Below are 20,696 nucleotides of genomic sequence, written 5' to 3' on the forward strand. Positions count from 1 at the left end.
AGGGTAGGAGAGGAGCAGTAGGAAGGGAGGGGGAGGACAGGAATAGTAGCAAATGTTTCTGCATGCAGCCTAGTACTCTACCAGCACTTCCTAATCTAACAGCCCCTACTTCATAACAAGAGTTCTTATAGAAAAACCCAAATGTACAAATGCTGCAGAACAATTACCCATAATCAAGATGCTCGCTTTATTGAACACAAACCATTATTTTTAGCAGCTGCAGTCAGCCAGCACTGATACCTAAGGATGCTGCAGCACACTCAGCAGCCCCACCTCCTTCTTCCTTGCAAATATATCCATTTCATTTGCTATCCAAAATGAACAGTGAACCTACACAATGAATTTAAAATCATATCACAAACCTACTTCAGTAGTTTGGTTCCTATCACCACCACTGTGAACAATTCTGACTGATGGTTTAGCTAGGGTGAAAAATAAAAACTCAGCAGAATTCCCTTTGAAGTCATTCTTATACTCAGAACAGTGGCTAATGTAACTCCAGTGGTCTAATACTCTAGCACAATTAAATGATGTAATGTTTAAGTGGTGTCGGAAACTATGTGTTGTTAGAGTTTGGCTGTGTTCAAATAGTTGAATGAAATACTGGCTGAACTAACTAGCATGTCATACCACATCAGGAAAGATAAGGAAAGCAAATAATAAAGGAGGTTTTATTAAATTATTTGCTCTTTTTGCCTGCTGAGGTGATTTGTTTTTCCAACACTGATTTGGGGTGATGCTACAAAATGGCTAGTTTGAAGTGTCCTTCCTCTAAAGTGTCCCATGTAGGCTGCATTTATGCCATTTGGGATGTTACCATGACAGAGGCCACATGATTAATCCAAGCCTACGTTTGGCCACAAATTCTTAAATTCTAAAAACTCTGGTCTTTTAACATGAGGATCATTTGATCAGATTTATCTAACATTATATCATCTTTTTTTAATTCCATAAAAGGTGCTGGACAGAAAGCTGTTGCATAGAACATTGAAATTGCACTTACATTTTTACCTACACTGGATTTGCTATAATTGGCATTCCACAAGAGAAGGACACTTTCGCCCTCCTAAAAAAACAACATTACAGCATGAAACAGTTTTGCCCATCTTTGTTTTTACTGGCATATAGTTTATAGGGAGACATGTGGTGGTTCAGTGAGGTTCAGTAAGGCAGTTTTTCACAGGTTGATGCAGAGACATGACTGTACTAGATGATCAACGTTGTGAATCTTGGAAAAGGTATGAAAATACAGAAAAGCAGACAAGGCATCCGAGACAGAGGAAGTAATAATACATAACCACATAATTAAGATATGATCAAGGAAGACAGCAGAGGGGGGGAAAATCACATTCAGCTGCCAATATACACTAGAGCTAAATCTTTTTTTTCAAAACCCTACCAAAAGCCAAAAGCTTTAATTAAGTCCAACTGTAACTGTTTAAGTATCATTCAAGTTCGTATGTTCAACGAAATTCTGAACAGATATGAAAAAATTTATGAAAATATAATTTTCTGAGTAAACCGTTTTGCTGGCTCTAAAATCATGTCATGCCAAAGTATTTAGCAGTTTTATTTAAACTGAAATAACTGTGCAAAGCTACTTCTAAACTTTTATATCTCTCTCAAAAGCATTGACATAGTCATGATTTATATTTATTCTTAAAAAATGCTGCCACTCTTAAAGGGCCCATATCCATCCTTTTTCTTGCATTTAGCATTTACCCCTCAGGTCCATGTAAAACGTCCGTATAGGTTTTATGTACCAAAAACAGTCATAATTCATTTTTACAGCCTCTCTTTATCTTTTAGAATTAAAACAGGCTGTTTTTGGTACTTTGCCTTAAAGACTGATATATGTAAGTTATAAGTTATGTGCCTCATTTAAAAAGCAGTCGGGGTTGAAACTCTCCTTGTAACGGCAACATGAAAGGGTGGGAAAAAGACTGCCATAGGCTAAACAGGCAACTATATGTAAATGTGTTGGATTTTGTGACATCACAGAAACAGCAATTTTAAAACAGGCCTTTCAAAATGGACTGTATGGACTGAGGAGTGAACGTTTTGTTTTGAAACTTGAAAAATGTTGAATGTTTTGAAACTTAGAAAAAAGGAAAAAAAAAAATCAGTTTTCTATTATATGGACCCTTTAAGATTTTCATATTAGAAAAAAAATTTGCAACATAGCAATTCAAAAATCAACAGTTCAGATTGCAGACAAGCTGCAGATGCATCTTCGTGCAATAATTACATTTGAATATTGGCAGATTAGCATTTAAAAGATCTAAAATTAATATAAGGAACAGTTTATTCACTAGAAATTTCTCTCAGGCCACCACAAAACCTAGAAAACGATTCCCTTCATGACAAAAACAGAGGAATTTCCGTGCTGTTTGTCGCTGAGGCCTCAGTTAAATTTTAATCACTAACACAGATCCTGGACGGATGAAGCATCGATCAGAAGTGACCAAGAGTGATCCATTAATGTCAGTAAATCCACTCCACACTTCTGTGATTGGAAGGCGCCGCGACACACTATGGCCCACCTGCCGCCTGCTGAGGCAGGTTTATGTATTTTGTCTTTCAGATCACGTCCAGCATTTCCTGAGGCAATAGGCTCCTGATGTGTAGATCACCTCCCAGTCTGCATCCTCTGATGAAGAGCTTCTGCCTGGGATTTCAAACTGCGAAACTCGCCCTGAATGAAGTCCGTCACCGCTTTCCTCATTTCCATCTGGTGTTAAGAACAGAAGCATAGCTCAACTTTAAGAACAGCAGTGCTGAAACATCACCTTCTTTAAAGAACACTTGCATTCAGAATAAGGATGGCCATACAATAATAAGCTATCTTTATCACAATTTATAACATCACAATACATTTACACAATACAAAATCTAAATTTGGATAGTTACTTGTTTCCTACACAACACTACACACATATATAGATAACTATAAGACAGTACTAAAGAAATATTATACAGAGGTGAAAATAAAATTAATTATTATTAAAAAAAAAAAGTCTAGTGGATACCTTCCAACATCCAACTGGACTAATCTAGAGGCTCTCCACCATCCACCAAAAACTGATCACACACCCTTTTACCATCACTCCCGCACTTTAAATTCTTCAATTATCTTAATGCTGCTATGCTTGCATTCACATTTTTAATGCCAATCCATATATATATATATATATCCATATATATATATATATATATATATATATATATATATATATATATATATATATACACACATATGGTTTAGTTGTCCTATCTATATTTATTGTCTGGTGTATTTACTGTGAATTTATTGTCTGGTGTATTTACTGTATATTCTGCACTCACTTCACATGGTTGTGTATCTTTATTCTGTGTAGTCCTGTGTAATGTGCAGCTGTTGTGTGTTGCACCATGAGGCCTGACATTTCATTCCAATGTATACAAGTTATATTGAAGAATGACTAGAAAGACCACTTGACTTAAGATAAAACTGAATAGTAACAAGCTGATTTGAGGGTAGCCCATATGCCTTTATCTCATTAATTTATTTTTTATTTTTTTATTTGTTTGATTTTTCCTCCTGTTCCTCATTACATTGAATATAAATAAAAATCTTTTTTTTGGTGCATTGGGTTCGTTGTATCTTGTCAGCAAACGGCAGAAAATCGAAACATCAAGATACATATTGTGTATCATGGAAACACATTCCTTACCGGACTTCTGTTTTCTGCTCTCAGGGCCTCAACCAAGTGCTTGACTGTGAAGGGCTTTCCAACCAAGACAGTTATTCTCTGCGAAAAAAGACAAATCACATTCAAAACACTGCATCTTCCTTTGAGTGCTGTTATTTTTGGAGAACTTTCTATCAGATCTACTGAGATCTGTGATTACCTTTCCTGCCCGAGGGATGTAGGGTGTTTTATTTGGAAGTACATCATTCAAACCTGAGGAAAAAATTAATTATTAGGAGTGTCACTAATACAAATATGCATATGACAGTAAAGCACAGTTACAAGTGTAATTAGGCACCAAGATGAAACAAAAGAATGCCTAGCATATTAGGTGAGGGGAAAAAAAAGAACACCTGTCCTGTAGCAGTGATAAAATATTAAAAGTGGGATATGATAAAGTGACAAAATGGGTATAACAGTGTAAAAATGCACCGTGCTGCACAGACCACTAAAGACCACCGCTATAGCGTCTTGTGATAAACAAATATATTCCAAACTTGATATGTTTTGTCTTGTATACATCTTGCCCCTGAATACTACTGGATCCTCTGAATTATGAGTGCATTAAAGAGACAAAATATGAATATTGCTACTTGCAAGGTAACACATAGTAATATTTATGCAGCGTATTGAACTTACATCATAAGACTGGCAACTGTTAGACTCTTCAACATCAAAATGCAGAGAACTCAAGGGAATTCAAGGGAAAAATGTGCGCAAGACAAAAGGTATCAGTTTAGCACAGGACGCAATAGCTACAAAGTTTTAAACACGGCATTCATTTTTTCCAAACTACTTAGACCTGGAGTTCCTTTAATGGGTTTGTCACCAACTACAAAATGATGCCTACAAATTGATGTCTACTGATTTGAAGGCAATCAATGGTATTGACTGTGGAACCTTATTGCTTGGAATCGATAAAATCCCTTTTGTTTGTTTTATAACACATTCTTGATTTTTCTTTATTTTTCTTATTTGTATTAAACAGACACCATGCTCATTTAATTTTTTTGAATATTGTTTTAACAGCCACGTTTTTACCTGTTTATTTACATACACCATGAAGCACCTTGTGTTGCATTTGATATGTATAAAACACTCTATAAATAGTTCCTATAATAATAATAATAATAATAATACCTCTTCCTCTTACAATAATAATAATACTAATAATAACAACAATAATAATAATGATGATTATGATTATTATTATTATTTTCCAGAGCTAGCTTATTAGTACTCACCCACATGCCACAGAGGTAAAATAACTGGGTGAAGGGAACATTCTGCAATCAAACGGCCAACTCCTGCCAAACAACGAAAACATGAAAATCTTATTCTAGTAATGTGAACTCTGTATATGAATACAGCTATAAGGCCTTACCCCATTTTAACCTGATGAACTCCTCTGTCATGTTCACTTTTCCTGAAAAAGACAAAACGTATCAGACTGCGAAACAACATTTGATGTGAACAGCAAACTTGCTCTTTCTATTCGGCTCACCTTCTGGAAATACATGTACCCAGTCCCCCTGATTGAGTCTCTCCACGAGGAAGTCCATTCCTCTCTGATACACTCCATCACCTAAAATAATAATAATAATAATAATTAGAAGAAGAAGAAGAAGAACAACAACAACAACAACAACAACAAACTTATGTATTTGATGTGACAATCTATGACCATGTGAAATAGTATTACACTCAATCTGTAATTTTATATGCAGTTTCTATAATTAAACTATTTAGATTGATTCATTAGCTGCTCAAGCACTTTGTAGCTGCACAAGCTGGAATTATGATGGTCATCACGACTGTGGAACTGAAAATATCACTTAAAAACTGAGTTGATCCTTAAGTTTTTAAGTCATAAGAACATATTTAATGGTCACCTGTTTTGTTTAATATGCTTGGACACATTTTGCCCTCAGCATATCCAACATTATAGATTTTGGATGAACTACTTCATTAAAGATGTATGCAGGATAGGAAAGCTTTCTGAAAGGCATTTGAAAATGATAATCACAGTTTGACAGTTTGTTTGTCCTACTTGTATGGTGTTTTATGAATGTGAAACAGACAATGTCATATATGTCAGTCAGTGACTTTTATGTAATGAACTTTTAACTTCTTCATGCTATTTGAATACAATTAAATATGCCCTAGACCTGTGAAGCTAAAGCTGTAGGCAAAACAAGAGAGCGTACCCCGAACTACAGGCACACATTTTCCTCTACTGAAAAACCGTGAGTGGATTTCCCTTGTGAAGCAAATGTCTGAGGCTGCAGGGGTCCTGCACAGAAAAAAAAATAATAATAAGGCTTAAATAATAAACCTTCTAGCAAAATAAAATACAAATATATTGTCAATGTATGTTGAATAAAATACCAGCTGGTCCTTTCATTATGTGAACATGGCCCAAAATGATGTGCAATAAACATTAATACACAAAATAAGAACCTATTAAAATGTTTATTGTAAATTTCCCTTTTTTTTTTTAAAGTACAGTAGCTATACAAAAGAAATTCTTAATACAAATGTTTAATAAATGGAGCAATATTCAAATCTGCAGTTTACTGCGAGCTTAACTCTGTACTCACCACCTCATTCTTTTCCAGTTCCATAGCTGCTGAAGTTTCAACACCCCTGAAGAAAGTAATATTTGACTGTTCTGTATATACAGCTGTAAAACACAGTTCATTTGCCCATCATGTGGATTAAAATCTGATCTAATTGTTAAATTTGGGCAAAAAGCTACGTCTAGGTGCATATGCACCAACAATATATAAAAAGCATCTCTTGAAAACAATGAAGTAACAATCAGAGAATCTGAGTATTTCTGATTATCATGAAGCACCAGCATAAAATCATGAAGCATATAGTCACTGTCCCATCAGAACCTCACAGCTCCCTTCTCTAGGAGGAGGAAAACAACATTTTCGACTTTAATATAAGTTAATTTGATTAGATATGGTTAATCCAAATGATTGAGGACCATATCCATTTGGTCCATTTTTTAATATGTTTAGACAACGTAAAGAGCAGCTGGTGTAATCATAAAAAAATGACAAAAAAAAGTTCTAAGGTTTTGATATGACAGCCATGATATATACTTTAACATCTGAGACTCTCAATGAGACTATACCTACCCCAGATGTGCGGGTCATCCATGCAGGACTGGTGATTGGATACAGTGATAAGGGGCGTGTCCTGAGGCCGTTCATCAACCAAGTCCAACAAAACGTCTTGGTTGTGAACTGATAACGAGTTCACATACTCTACAGAGCAGAAGATCACGTGATGAAGTTCTTATAATATAAAATAGAGGACTTTAAAAAGGAAGAAGTTTAACTTACTGGTCCATAGGTAGCTGTATGATCCCACCATGCCCATCACCAGTGAGCTGGATATCCTCCAGCCCAGGCGGGGGCACTGTGGAAACGGCCATTTCACCTCCAGGGGCATCACAAGTGCACCACAGCACTCATTCAGACTACATGTAAATGACAGAAAATTAGGTAAATTGACATATAAAAGAAACATATTTAAATTCATTACAGTTCAACTGTGCCTGGCTAACACTAGAAAGCCCCATTTAGGAATTTCCAAACCTCTACTGGCTTTCACATCTCCACTCTATTAGACACTCCTACTTTGCTGGTCCACCTTGTAGATGAAAAGTCAGAGATAACAGCTCATCTGTTGCTGCAGAGTTTGTGTTAGTCATCCTCTACTCCTTCATATGTCATTTTTTTGTACTTATTTTGTGTATACATATTGTGCCATTCAATAGTACATGTGCACTCATGTCCCTGTCTTAATGTTTATGAACCAAAGAAGTAGCTTAAATGTGTTTCGTTATACTGTACCCCCTTATATGTATAATGACAAAGTTTAATTGAATTGAATGGAATTGAATCGTATCAAATCAGTAGTCACAGAACGCTGCCCACAGGACGCTGATGGCTGGATATGTTTGGCTGGTGGACTATTCTCAGTCCAGCAATGACACTGAGGTGTTTAAACTCCAGCAGCACTGCTGTGTCTGATCCACTCGTACCAGCTTAACACACACTAACATACCAACACCACGTCAGTGTAACTGCAGTGCTGAGCATGATCCACCACCCAAATAGTACCTGCTCTGTGAGGGTCCATGGGGGTCCTGACCACTGATGAACAAGGTAAAAGGGGGCTAACAAAGTATGCAGACAAACAGACGGACTACAGTCTCTAATTGCAGAACTTCAAAGTGCACCTATATAGTAAGTGGAGCTGATAAAATGGACAATGAGTGTAACTACAAGGAGATGTTTTTAATAGTATGGCTCCTCAGTGTGTAACACCGTTTTTAATTCTTAGGGGAAACGTGAAAAGTGAGGTTAGGAAATGGTCATGTAAAAATTAAACAGCAGTGATTTTAGTACTTAAAACGACACAAACATCATAAGTGGACCTCAGGAGACAAATAAAATGTGAAATACGGACCAGTTACGTGCCTAAATGACCCTCGACGTGCCTTAAAGTATTAGAAACTTTTGCAAGGACAAGAATTGTGCGCACGGCGCATGCGCGACGTCGTTTCTGCACTCTCTCAAACACAAGCAAAACCTGCATGAAACGGGGTTCTTTTTTCACTACCGCAGCCTAGATTTCATGTTTTTCACATTCGTGAAGGATTCCTAGGAAATAACAACTAAGAAAGCAGCCAACATGTTCAAATCTGAGTTAAAGCAATGAATGAAACTGACCAAACCAGGCCTGTTTTAGTTTTAGACTCCTAAACATCATCAGAACACAGTGACAGGCCCAGGTGAGGTCCAGTACGAAAGATTAAAGCTGCCAAATGTTTAATTTAACTATAGCTGGTGAGTAAAGAGTAGTTAGGAAACCTTGGGAAAAGTTTCTGGCTCTTGAAACAGTGGACATGCCAGCCAAACACAGCACATGGAGGCTGTTTGTAGGCTAAACATGGGCTTTCCAAATTATTTGCGCCCAGTTTCACCTTGGTACCGTACTTAAAGGGAGCTATACAGACAGAATTTCATGAAATATGGTTTTAAATTACGGTAAAAAAAGCTCTCACCTTCTCTGCCCCGTCAGCTGATGGGTCAGGCAAAGAAACGGACTAACACAGGAAGAAATACACTGAAGCGGTGCATTATGGGAAATGTAGTTCCAGTGGCTCTGCATCCGCACGGTCTGATTTTTACTTTGGCTAGAATATGGACACAAGGCAAGGCCGTCTAAGCCCGTATGAAGGTTAAATTGTGAACAAGTAAACTTTTAACCCCACAAAACAAGATACAAGATTTTTAGAGACACAGAGGTCAGAGTGCTGGTTTGTGTTATGGTTTTTATCTTTGTCATTTTATAGCCAAAGGACATTCACCAACATTCCCCTTCTTAGGATGTTCTCTTACTTTAAAAAAATATTCTAGCTCTACTAATGAAAGAGAAACAAGAAAACCTCAGATCAACATTAAAATTACATTTTTTATTTAAAAAAATCCATCAATGTATGTTTTTAAAAAGATACACATTAGAAATAATCGTCTTTCCACCCCACTGTAAATAATTTAGAATTCCTATACTTCAAATTGAACATAGTTACTAATACTGAACACATACAACATTAGGAACACAACAACAACACAACATAGCTATTTATAATTATTTTACACAAGTGTATGACGGTCAAATTGTGAACACATAAATTGCTAACTCCACAAGAAAACATGATTTCAGAGTGCAGGTTTGTGTTATGGTATTTATTCTGGTAAGTAATTTGTCTTCAATTTATCTAAATATTCTAAATAAATTCTATATCAATTAACTAGAAGATATGATCTATTGCCCATGTCATAGAAGATTATTTCACTATTTTCACATAATTATAAATATGAATTATACAAATTGTGTTATTGTTATAACAGATGTGGCCAACTGCACAATTATTTACAATATGTGTATAATTCCATAAAAAAGTAAACATATCAAGTAATTTGAAGACATGATATACTGCTTATATCATAAAAATGATTTCACTCAAAATAATGAATATTAAGCTAGCAGTTCCAGCTACTAGCAATACCGCTATTAAGCTGCCTGATAGTTACTCATTTTTTGGGTGGAATTAGCCACACATTCTTTTTGTAACAAATTGAGGTTTTAAAAGGTTGTCGAGAGCCACAGATGGTGGATTTGAGTGGAGAGGTCACTTAGAATTCCATCTTTGGATCATATAAAACTCCCTCCTGTGCCAAATCTGATCAGCAGCAGAGTCACCACAAGCATAGTGGTCACCAGTTTGGAGCCAGCCAGTTCAAGCACTTTAGAGCTAATTCAAAACCTAGAAAACAAGCCTGAAAACAGAAGGAAAACATGAGGAAGAGCCTACAAGAAAAAAACAAACAAACTCCACAAAGCATTATTGTTGTGAGATCACATCACCATTTTACAGGAGAAAAAAATAGCTTGGTTATCTGTTGCAGTTAGTGTACCTATTCAGTTAAAAAGTGGAATGTGAAGAACTAACTATAACAAATGACTTTGAAGCCTAAAGCTACAATATATTCAATTACTACAGAATAACTCTATTAATATTAATTGACTACATTAATATTACATGAACATATTAGGAACTGTTGGCATAGATGAAGGGTGTGTGTGGTGAGATGTTTGTCCTACCGCATTAGCAGGAAAGGCCCGTAGCATGACTGCACTTAAGCCTTTGTAAAGAGCCTTGGCTCCTTCTTCCCGTATCAGTGTTCTTAAAACATCCGCTAAGCCTTTATAGTGTCCATCAGCAGCTGCAGGAGAAATACAGATGTTTCTCTTGTTACTGAGGTTTGATTTCATCAAGGGACTTCCATTTGTTGCTCATGCTTGTGTAGGTAACAGTATAGTTTTACCACTAGTGGGCAGTGTTGGACAGTCACTATTGCTTTATGGAACAGTACATGATGTACTAAGATCATTAACGGCCATGTGTAATATACCTTACAAAAGCATTAACAAGAGTGAAAATAAAACATCACTGAAAATGGCTAATAAAATGTGTCAGTTATTTTTCTCCGCTGCATCAAAGTACACCTTTGGAGTTTTCTAGCCAGTGTTTTTTCCACCTCAAAACACACCTGAACCAGATGAATTATTGAATATTAGCAATAAGTTTAATTTATATTGTCCATTAATAATCTCAGTACTGCCCAGAAAACCTTAGACAAGTGTATTAAGAGATACAAAGCTACATTCAAAAACTTCATCCCCTTTAACTCATTAAAGGGGAACTCCACCCATTTTTCTAAATATTTGCATAATTAAAATGTTAAGATGTAAACAAAGTCAGTCACAGTGACTTATCAAGTCAGACTTCTGCTGGCTAACAAGCTCTATTACCTGAAGCCTAAGATACTGCTTTTTGATAATTATGTTTTGAGATAAAGTTTTGGCCTAAAATGTAATTTTTTCATACTGGAGAGGTACATGCAGGGCATTATCAAGCAAAATAGTCCCCCCTAGGACTTGGATAATAAATAAAATGGCTATATTTGAGTTGTTGTGACCCCTGGTCCCTATAGCCACCACTAAACAGAAATTATAATGACTTTGTTTACATCGCAGCAGTTGAACTGTGCAGAAATTTAGAAAAATCAGTGGAATTCCCCTTTCAAACTTGCCCGCAGAGTAGGTATTGGGCATGCATCTCCATGCTGGTAAAGGTGGAATAGAGCAAAAGTAAGGACTGGATTGGAACTGGAATCCTCTGCTGTAGTAATGTAATAAATCAGTAAATGTTTTGAATTTACCTGTTTGAAAGTTGGACTTGAGAACATCAGGAGGAAGAGCAATCACCCAGTTCAAAATACCAGCAGTGCCACCAGCCAAAAGAATTCTTGGCGTGCTGAGCTGGTGAACGCTGCATGTGCGGGCATGTGTGGGTGAGGGCATTGAGGAGAGCCAAAAGAAAAGAATACTCAGTGGTGGTTAGGCGTACATGTTTATTTCACCATGAGGTAAAGACGAGTTGACTCTTACCTTTGACCCTCAGGAGTCAGGACACTTTTTAGGTACTCATAGGTTAAAAAGTACAGACCGCTGGAAGGCACATCTACAGAGATAAGAGAACAACGCCAAATGTGCTTTATCACTGCATTCAGACAGCAACACAATCAGTCAATAGTGCTCTGGTGCAATGTATTGCAGTGATCAAATGAAGATTGAGAATTCAGGCTAATGTAGAACTTCAAAACGTCCTGTGCATTATCCTCATTATCAAAGGACACAGAGTACAGAATAGATCAGAGGACACTTGTTTTGCCACCTTCTTCAGGACACAGGGTCATACAAATGTGTATTATACATACAGTCGTATGCAAAAGTTTGAATGCTTTGTATGTGACAAATTGCATGTTTTTCTGCTAATTTTACGGCAAAAGTTCTATACATTTGCTAAGTTTAACAAATTGGAAAATAAATAATAAAACAAACTAATAAAATGTACCACAACTTTTGCACTGGCTACATTTTATGTCGTATTATTTTTTCCAATTTGTTAAATTCAACAAATAAACAGTAATGGTGCGTTAGAACATGCAGAAGTGTGTTCTCTGTTGAGGGTGTGTTGACTTATTTTCAATTAGAAGGTCAACAAAATATCATGTAATCAGGGGTGCCCAAATTTTTGCACACAACTGTATGTAACTATCTACTATTCTTCTGATCTTAAAGGGCTTATATCATGTACAACCAAATTTACCTACTTTTTTTTAAATAACAGAGTTTCATGTAGCATGTAAGTTTCTAAATGCGCCGCCCACTCCACAGTCCATGCAGTCCATATATGGAAGCTACACAAACAGTCAGTTTTGAATTCTTTGTAATTGTGACGTCACAAAGCAAATGTATATACATATATACCTGCCTATTCAGCCTACAGCAGCTTAGCTCAGCCCATTCACAATAAAGTTATAAAAAGTGTTTCAGCCTAAACTGCTTTTTGAATGAGGCACAGTACAAGGAAGCCAATCAGAACAGAGCTCATTTACATATATCAGTCTCATAGTAACACACAGTACCACAAACAGCCTAAAGCATAAAGAGAGGCTGGAAAGTGGTCATGTAAAATTGAATGAACACTATTTTTGGTACATAAAACCAAGCAAATGTCTTAAGCAAACATCAGGGGTAGAAAATAAATGCTAGATAAATCTAAAATAGTCACAGCTATAATAAATTATTCAGTGTTTTAAGTAACCTGGTTGCTTTGAAAGTGAATGTGAAAGTTTTGCTGAACTTCAAATAACAACAATGTCTCTGATGTAAACAGCGACTGCTCGTGCTGGTTGTATGAGTCACCATGCATATTGCCATTCAGGAAGCGATATCGCTGCCAATATATGAATCAACCATTGATAACCGGTTATACCATAAGACAAAACACATTGAAAAACCACCAGAAACCAAAAGAAACACTTAATGGTTTCTATGTTTTTTCAGCAGGGATACGTTAAAAAACAAAGTTTGTTTTAGCCTAAAGCTTAAAATATAACGTTAGCCCAGCGCAAATCTATCACAAATGTATTGGACCCACATGAAATGACTCAAATGTTGATTAGTCTAAAACTTCCTAAGAAAAACCAGAGCCGGTTGATGTTCAAGTTCTCTGGAAAAAAACCAATGCAAGCATCGGCGCATGCGCTGAATGCCACTGGCTTAAACCTGCTGGAGTAAAACTGCTGGCATGAAACTGTGGCTGCAGATATTTTTGGTGGGATCACCTGTCAGGTACCTAGAGTTTTTACTGAACTGGGAAAATTTGCTTACAGTGCACCAGTGAGCTTGAAATTTAATAAAGGAGTCTCTACATTGTAAAAAATGGCTCTATAAAAAAAGACTTCATGTTACAAGCAACTGAAACACTTTAATTCACTTTGTGAGCAGACTTGTTGAGGCTTGTTGAGGCTTTTGTGTAATTTTCTGCTCCTCATGTGAAAAATGAACAGAAATCTATAGCCATTTTAATTAGAAATTCAATAAACTAAGATTTATCTTTGTTAATACATAATAATATATCCCATGTGTATTATACTGATGCCACTACCTATATGCAGTAATATAGGTAAAACATGATGTCCTATGTGAATTTATATACACTCCTGGGCCAAAAAATGGGCCAAGCCTAAAATGGCAAAACAATCAGCTTTTAATGGTCTTAAAAACAAATCAATAAACAAATAGATAAAGTAACATAATATGTGATAGCTTGTCCCTTTGATTTGCATGTAAATTTGCAGACAACAATTTACAGAAAGAAGAGTCAATATTATTCCTCTCAGCACTGATGGCTTCAAACAGCTGAAAAATACTGAGGAACTTGTTTTTTGTTTATTGTGAGAACAAAGTTTAAGTCTGAACTCTGACCAGGACAAAACCATCAGTAAAAACCATTTTAGTTTGTATAAAACTCATTATGTATATATGTGAACCTAGTCCTGTTTTTATCTGGTTTTTCAATGATTGCAGAACATACACACCTCTGATAAGAGTGAGGACAGTCCCTTTATAAACACTACGAATCCCCTGTTCCCTGTACAGCCTCACTGCGCAGTTTACAGGCCCGGCATACTTTAGCTGGCCGGTGGTGGACTGCACCTACAACAGCAACACAGAGAAGTGAGTACATGCAAAAAGAGAAACAGATTAGCATGTACACTAAAGAAGAGCATTATTATTAACACTATAAGCAATGCTAGGGGTGTAAAAATGCATTGATCCAAAGGTGCATCAATTTTGAAATGTTAAAATCAAACTGTAAAGCCATTTTTTTTTTACCAAAAATAGACTCTCTGGCTATTTTCAAATGTAAAAATCTAAAAAATACAGTGTGTTGTACTGTTTAAATTGTTTGTATTCCACTACGGTGTAAATCACGACTCACATCTGATACTGTCGTCTGCAAAAGTTTGTGCACTACTGATCAACTTGCATATGTTTATAAGTAAAAATAATAACTGCAGAGGACACACATTTTAATGCACAATTACTGCTTTCTAGCTAAATGTACCATTTTGGGGAAAAACAGTTGTGGCACATTTTATACTCTATGGGTCCTTGGGGGGGTCCCGGACTTCCTAATCAACATCTTGGACCCCCTGAATGCCTCAAAATCAAAATCCTGGGGTAGGGGGGTTCTCCTGAAAATAAACTTATTATGACATTATGCTGTCTGTTAGGGAAAACCAGACACTTAAATTCAAGAAAAGCTCATTGTTTAGCTGCTTCACCCACAATCAGCGAGCGTCTGTCTTTGGTATTCTTAATTAATTAGAGCTGTGACACTGGTCTGCCACAGGGTGGCGCTGTAGCAAACTAGTTCACCCAGTTGGTCCTTCAACACACTGGTAATAGAAAAACATTATGTAAAGATAAAATAAAAGCACTGGCGATCTCTGGCCCACAGAATTGTTTAGCTTTTTTAAAATGGCCCTTTTAGTGGTTGAGTCTGACATCCCTGATACAGAACATCAGCATTGACTCAGAAGTGGCCAGCAGAGTTGATTTGGCCCTCTTTAGTGTTTCCTTGCCTGAAGAAGACACTTGATTCTCTCTGCTGGAGCTACAATCACTGTTGTGAAGACCCCCGCTAACATCCCAGCCAGGTAGATCTGAGAGTGCCTGATAGAGAGAGGGAGACAGAGGGGAAGTGTGTGAGCTGTGCAGTACGCAGTGGAAAAAGGGGCGTGTAAAGTGAAGCACAATGATAGGAAAGGAGGGCTGTATGGACAGTTTGCAATGAAGTCCCTGTAGTTACTGAATAATAAGCCTTAGTATGTAAAAAGCCAGGGTTTTAAGGGGCTAACTATTACATCATTCAGTTACTCATCTTAGGATTTTTAGTTCAGCAAGTGTTATGAATTATTTTGTAAGCACTAGGAAGCTAATATGTAAGTTTGAACACTGCATTGCCAGTTTATTAGAAACACCTACACTGTATCCACACTCACTGGTCATTTTATCAGAAAAGCCTGCCCTATTGGTAAACTTTGTACCTATGCAGTTACAGACTGTAGTCCATCTGTTGCTGCATAAAGGATCAGCCCCTTCTACCCTGTTTACTAATGGAAAGAGACCACCATAGAGTCACTGCTGACCAAATACTATCTGCATGGTGGTTAGGGGAACAATGACCAATAATTGTAGGTACAAGGTAGGTGTGCCTCAAAATCCAGACCTCTTGCAGGTCCTGTAGAGTTGAAGGAGTTTAACACAGTGGGTCTTGGAGGGGTCAGTCTTCTGAAGCCCCCGCTTCCCTTTAATACTGACGTGTGTGGAGCGGCTGGGTCACTCTGCAGCAGCTGCTTCCCGAGCCCAAAACCAAAGAAGCTGATGGCCATCATCGGAGCAACTGTAGCCATCGGAGCTCCCATTCCTTTATACAGACCCAGCACTCCCTGAGACAAACGAGTGCAGAGATACAGGAGAAACAGATTAAAGAGGGGTAAGAGAAGTAATAGAAGGTGTGGTGGAAAGAAAGAAAGAAAGAAAGAAAGAAAGAAAGAAAGAAAAAGAAAGAAAGAATGTAAAAGGAAGGGTAACATTAAAAAATAAATACATAAATGAAGAACACATGAAGACAATCGGAGAGAAATAAATAAAGTCAGAAGGAAAGAAAGAAAAATGTCAGGCCAACTATCACAGTCAGCATTGTCAACAGATTCCCTGATTGACTGTAAAGAGCATAGAACACACTGTAGTGAACTCTGACCTCTCTGGACACTGTCTTGCGGAAGCAGTCGTACGTTCCGGTGTATAACACATACTGGCTGCAGGAGGCTTTGGGCTGCGTCTGAAGGCGAACCTGTGGGAAAATTAAAACACACATAGAGATGTTGCTTCTGAAGTATGTTTGTGTGAGAGAAGTGAGGGGCAACTGCAAACTGACCACACTGGATTTTCACACAAAGCATCAATATGAACATAGATAAAGCATGAGCTCGCAAACACAGAATAAATGTGGCTAGACTGATAAGGAAAGGGCCTCCAGGGAGGGGACTGCATGTGTATTATCTGTCTGCCTGTGTTTCTTTCAAGAAAGCAACATTGTTGTCCCAGAAAGTTACAACAGGCACAAAAATGCCAATAAAGTTTGTTTTGTGTGCATTTCAGTGGTTATTGGAACAGAAAACACAGGCTGCATGCAGCATAGTAAATGTGGCCTGGCACATGATGTTAATAGAAAAGAGGCAAGTTAATAAAAAAATTTGCCTCTTAAGCATTTACCTAATTTGACCTGGACTCTCTCTGGACTGGCATGTTGCATGTTGAGTTTGCTTTTAGTTAGATTAGCTTAAAGGGCCCATTTCATAGAAAACTGTATTTCCTTGCGTTTGTTTTGTTTGATGCAGAATTTGATGCAGAATTAAACATTGCTAAAGTTTCAAAGTCTATACAATCCATGTACTGAAGCTACAAAACTGGGCCATTTTGAATTCATTGAGTTTGTGATGTCACAAAACCAAAGCGTTGATATGTTTCTGCCTAATCATCCTACAGCACTTTAGCCCCGCCCGCTCATGATGAAGTCATAAGGAATGTTTCAGCCTGTACTTATTTTAAGAAGAGGCACAACACAGAGCAGCCAATCAGAACTGAGGTCATTTACTTATATCAGCCTGATGTAACAAAAACAGCCTGTTTAATTCTGGACAAAATGGGTTTGGAAAACAATCATAACTGTCTTACAAGTATGTCAAGTCAAGTATGACTGGTACATAAAATCACACAAATATCAAGAGAAATACAGAATATGCGTCTTTGATCGAGATTGTTTTTCTCTATAACACTGCATGAAAACTAACTAACACTGCAGCCAGTCCAAGAGCACCTCACTGATGAGCCTCTTACCTCTGATACATAAATAACTGTAGGAGCTTAATTTAATGATGCCACACATTCCCATTCAATTAAATAGAGTCATACTGATGAACGATTAACTGCTTTAGTTCAGTTTGTAAGTCATATTTTCAGTGCAAGTCAAGTAAACTTTCTGGTTGTTATTTTATTTATTTGCACCATGTTTTGGTTGCTGTAGACAGCAGGCCAGTGTTTTGTAGACGTTTATTCCTTCAATTAATCTCAGGGTTACCTGGGACACCCTGATGGAGGATTAAGATTTCACCCAAGAGCTTATGGTCAAGTGAAAGGATGAAACACGTGTATTTGCAGACTCAATGTTTTACCCCACGAAACCATTTTAAACCACAGACTACAGAAGCCAGTGATTCTGTGGAAGCATCATAACCTCCATGAACAGACTGTGCTGATCTTTACAGGAGGAGAAAACAACTTGTCCAAGCTTATTAATATATTTTAAGACTTTTGTCTTCCTTTTGTTCTGGTGGAAATTTAAAAAGAAAAAAAAGTGAAAAAAAAAATTAAGAATGAAAGAAAGAAGGTCAATAATTAAGACCAAAAAATAAAGAGACAAAAGAAGGGAGGCAATCATCAAAAGGAAAGAAACACAGAGTGAAAGAAAGAAAGAAAGAAAGAAAGAAAGAAAGAAAGAAAGAAAGAAAGAAAAAAGAAAGAATGAGTGAATGAGTGAATGAATGAGGAGAAGCAGAATGAATGAAAAAATAAATAAAATAAGCAGAAAAAAAGAAAGTAAGCAAGAAAGAGGGAAAAGAAAGAAAGAAAGAAAGAAAGAAAGAGGGAAGATAATCAACAGGCTTGTGTCGAGTCAAACTTGAATACAAGTAACATATCAATAAAAGCTGCTTAAAGGTCGAGGTGATGAAATTTATCACCATCATGATAAACTTTGTCACATCACAATGTGCTGAGCACACTGTAGATCTTGTCAATACTTCAGAAACACTGACCAACTACACGTTTCCTTACAAAGAGAGCAGAATGAGGCTCAGATTAACTGGACTCAGTGCAGTGCAGTATGTAAAACACTGATCAACATAAAATCACTGTGTTCAGTTTAGTGAGGTTTAGTCTATTTAAACCAAATGAACTTCAGAAAAGCAAACATCATGATGCTCACTATGTATCATAAAAAGCCTTAAAGTATCGTAATGTTACATTTTTGCCATTTTGCCCACCTCTACTTAATATTTTCCAATGGTTGTCACTGGACTATTTTAATTTCCAGTTGGGATCATTATAGGTAAAACTGGAACTATTAGTAGGTGCTACTGTAAGTTGCTCATAGGACTATAACTTAGCCTACAAGTTTAGCTAACCTACAACTTGCCTGTGCAAAGTTATCAACATATTTTATGTCAATGGTCTTCTAGCCATTTCTGTTGGTGGCCTCCCTATCCCTTCTTTGAGGCCTCTCAGCACCCTGCCTGTACTGCTCTGCCATGAATTGATGAAAATGAACGGATACACAAGACATTTTAGGCCAAAACTTTACCGCAAAACTATCATAAAACAGTGTCTCAGGCATCATGCAGTGTATTCCTGATCATTTTGTGTAACAACTTTCAGTGAGGAAGCTTTTACGGGCATTAAACATTTCAGATGTTTGGTTCCTGTCACCACCACTGTGAACAATTTTGACTCAGTAAATTCCTCTAGAACAATTTCACACTGTGAAATATAAATAGAGTGACTCTATTTACATCTTAAACATTTCATTATGTACAAATTCTGAAAACTTGGTGGAGTTCTCCTTTAATGCCTCTAAAAGCTACATCACAGGAAGTTATTACATTAAATGGTTATTGGTGCCTGCAGCATGGGTTTATGAAAGTTTTGAGATGAGATTTTGTCAAATAAATAAATAATGATGAATAGGCAACTCCAGGTTACCATCACCACCACATCTCATTAATTGAATTATGCAGAAACTTTGAAAATTCGGTGAAACTCCCCTTCAATCGTTTCTGAAGGAAGTACTGAAATGGCTGTCTAACAGCTCCTGGTGGTTTTAAACTAATTCAACTGGACTGTTCCTGGAACTTCCAGGTAAAACCAGTCCAGGATCACCACTAATTACCAGCTTTATAAGCTGTCAGCTTTACAGCCAACTGGAACCATCAGTTCCCAGTGGAGCCACAACTTCACTTGCAAGCCATTCTTACAAAGAACTTTCACCTTGATTGTATCGAGCGGGTGTCCAGCGAACAGAAGGCAAGCTCCACCAACTCCACCTGCCACGAAGTTCTTCAGTGGAGAGACCCGTCTGTCCAGCGCTGCTGCGTCTCCCATCGCGTGCTCTTCTCCACAGGACGGAGAAACGCTTGTTTACTACCCCTGTCGTTAAAGGGAAGTTCTGCACAAAAGGCACTGAAAGTCACGCCTCCTCTTGACACACGCCCTTAATGCGCCTGACTTCTTTTCCTCTCTGTGTAAATCTGCTCCAGCCGGACTTCTAACCTCATCTTGGTAAGCTCTGAAGATCCAGTGCCAAGAATTTAATGCCTTGAGGCGTCTCGCCCTCTATCGGTCAGACTATGAACTGCACCTCAAACAGCAATGACCCATAACTGCTGCAGGTTTGATAATCAAACATCAGGTCTGCGCGAGCGAAGATATTCAGGAACGATTTTTCAAAGCTGATGTATATAATTAGGGTTGAACGGACGTGTTACCACCGGCAACGCCATTCAGCTTTGATTTAAGTGCTTTATTAATTCACAGCGCGGCGGAGACCGGATGTTTAAATTAACTATGCAACTAAAGTGTGTTAATTAATCGTGACACGTGCGCGCTGTCCGCGGTGCTGAATTCTGACTGACAGGTTGTAGCGTGACACGTGCATGAAGGCTGGTGGGAGAAAAAGACAAGAGCTAACAAACGCTTATGAGAACAGCAAGCAGGAAATGTAGTCAAAGCTTTTTTTCTTTATTCAGACAAGTATATAGATAAAAGATACATCTGATCACAATGATTACAAAATAATATATAAAAAAGTTTATAATAGTGTTTAAATAACAACTTGAACAA

At 37.3% G+C, this 20,696-nt stretch overlaps 2 protein-coding genes across 2 annotated transcripts; both read right to left on the reverse strand.

Annotated features, from left to right (window-relative positions):
- Positions 1 to 1,093: 1,093 nt before the first annotated feature.
- On the reverse strand, positions 1,094 to 8,879 carry taz (tafazzin). The gene is made up of 11 exons (XM_036592037.1): positions 8,818 to 8,879; positions 7,088 to 7,224; positions 6,881 to 7,009; positions 6,332 to 6,377; positions 5,939 to 6,024; positions 5,236 to 5,316; positions 5,116 to 5,157; positions 4,976 to 5,038; positions 3,892 to 3,944; positions 3,714 to 3,791; positions 1,094 to 2,731 (listed from the first exon to the last, which is right to left on the reverse strand). Exons 2-11 carry the CDS (start codon positions 7,194 to 7,196, stop codon positions 2,630 to 2,632), a joined length of 789 nt encoding a protein of 262 aa, XP_036447930.1. The 5' UTR covers positions 7,197 to 7,224; positions 8,818 to 8,879; the 3' UTR covers positions 1,094 to 2,629.
- A 330-nt stretch (positions 8,880 to 9,209) lies between these two features.
- Positions 9,210 to 20,053, reverse strand: si:dkey-150i13.2 (mitochondrial carnitine/acylcarnitine carrier protein). The gene is made up of 9 exons (XM_036592191.1): positions 19,845 to 20,053; positions 16,501 to 16,593; positions 16,059 to 16,186; positions 15,320 to 15,410; positions 14,270 to 14,387; positions 11,772 to 11,844; positions 11,543 to 11,652; positions 10,422 to 10,543; positions 9,210 to 10,096 (listed from the first exon to the last, which is right to left on the reverse strand). Exons 1-9 carry the CDS (start codon positions 19,956 to 19,958, stop codon positions 10,034 to 10,036), a joined length of 912 nt encoding a protein of 303 aa, XP_036448084.1. The 5' UTR covers positions 19,959 to 20,053; the 3' UTR covers positions 9,210 to 10,033.
- Between the last annotated feature and the right edge of the window lie 643 nt (positions 20,054 to 20,696).

The sequence above is a fragment of the Colossoma macropomum genome, unplaced genomic scaffold, assembly GCF_904425465.1.
Source record: "Colossoma macropomum unplaced genomic scaffold, Colossoma_macropomum, whole genome shotgun sequence".
Taxonomy (NCBI): domain Eukaryota; kingdom Metazoa; phylum Chordata; class Actinopteri; order Characiformes; family Serrasalmidae; genus Colossoma; species Colossoma macropomum.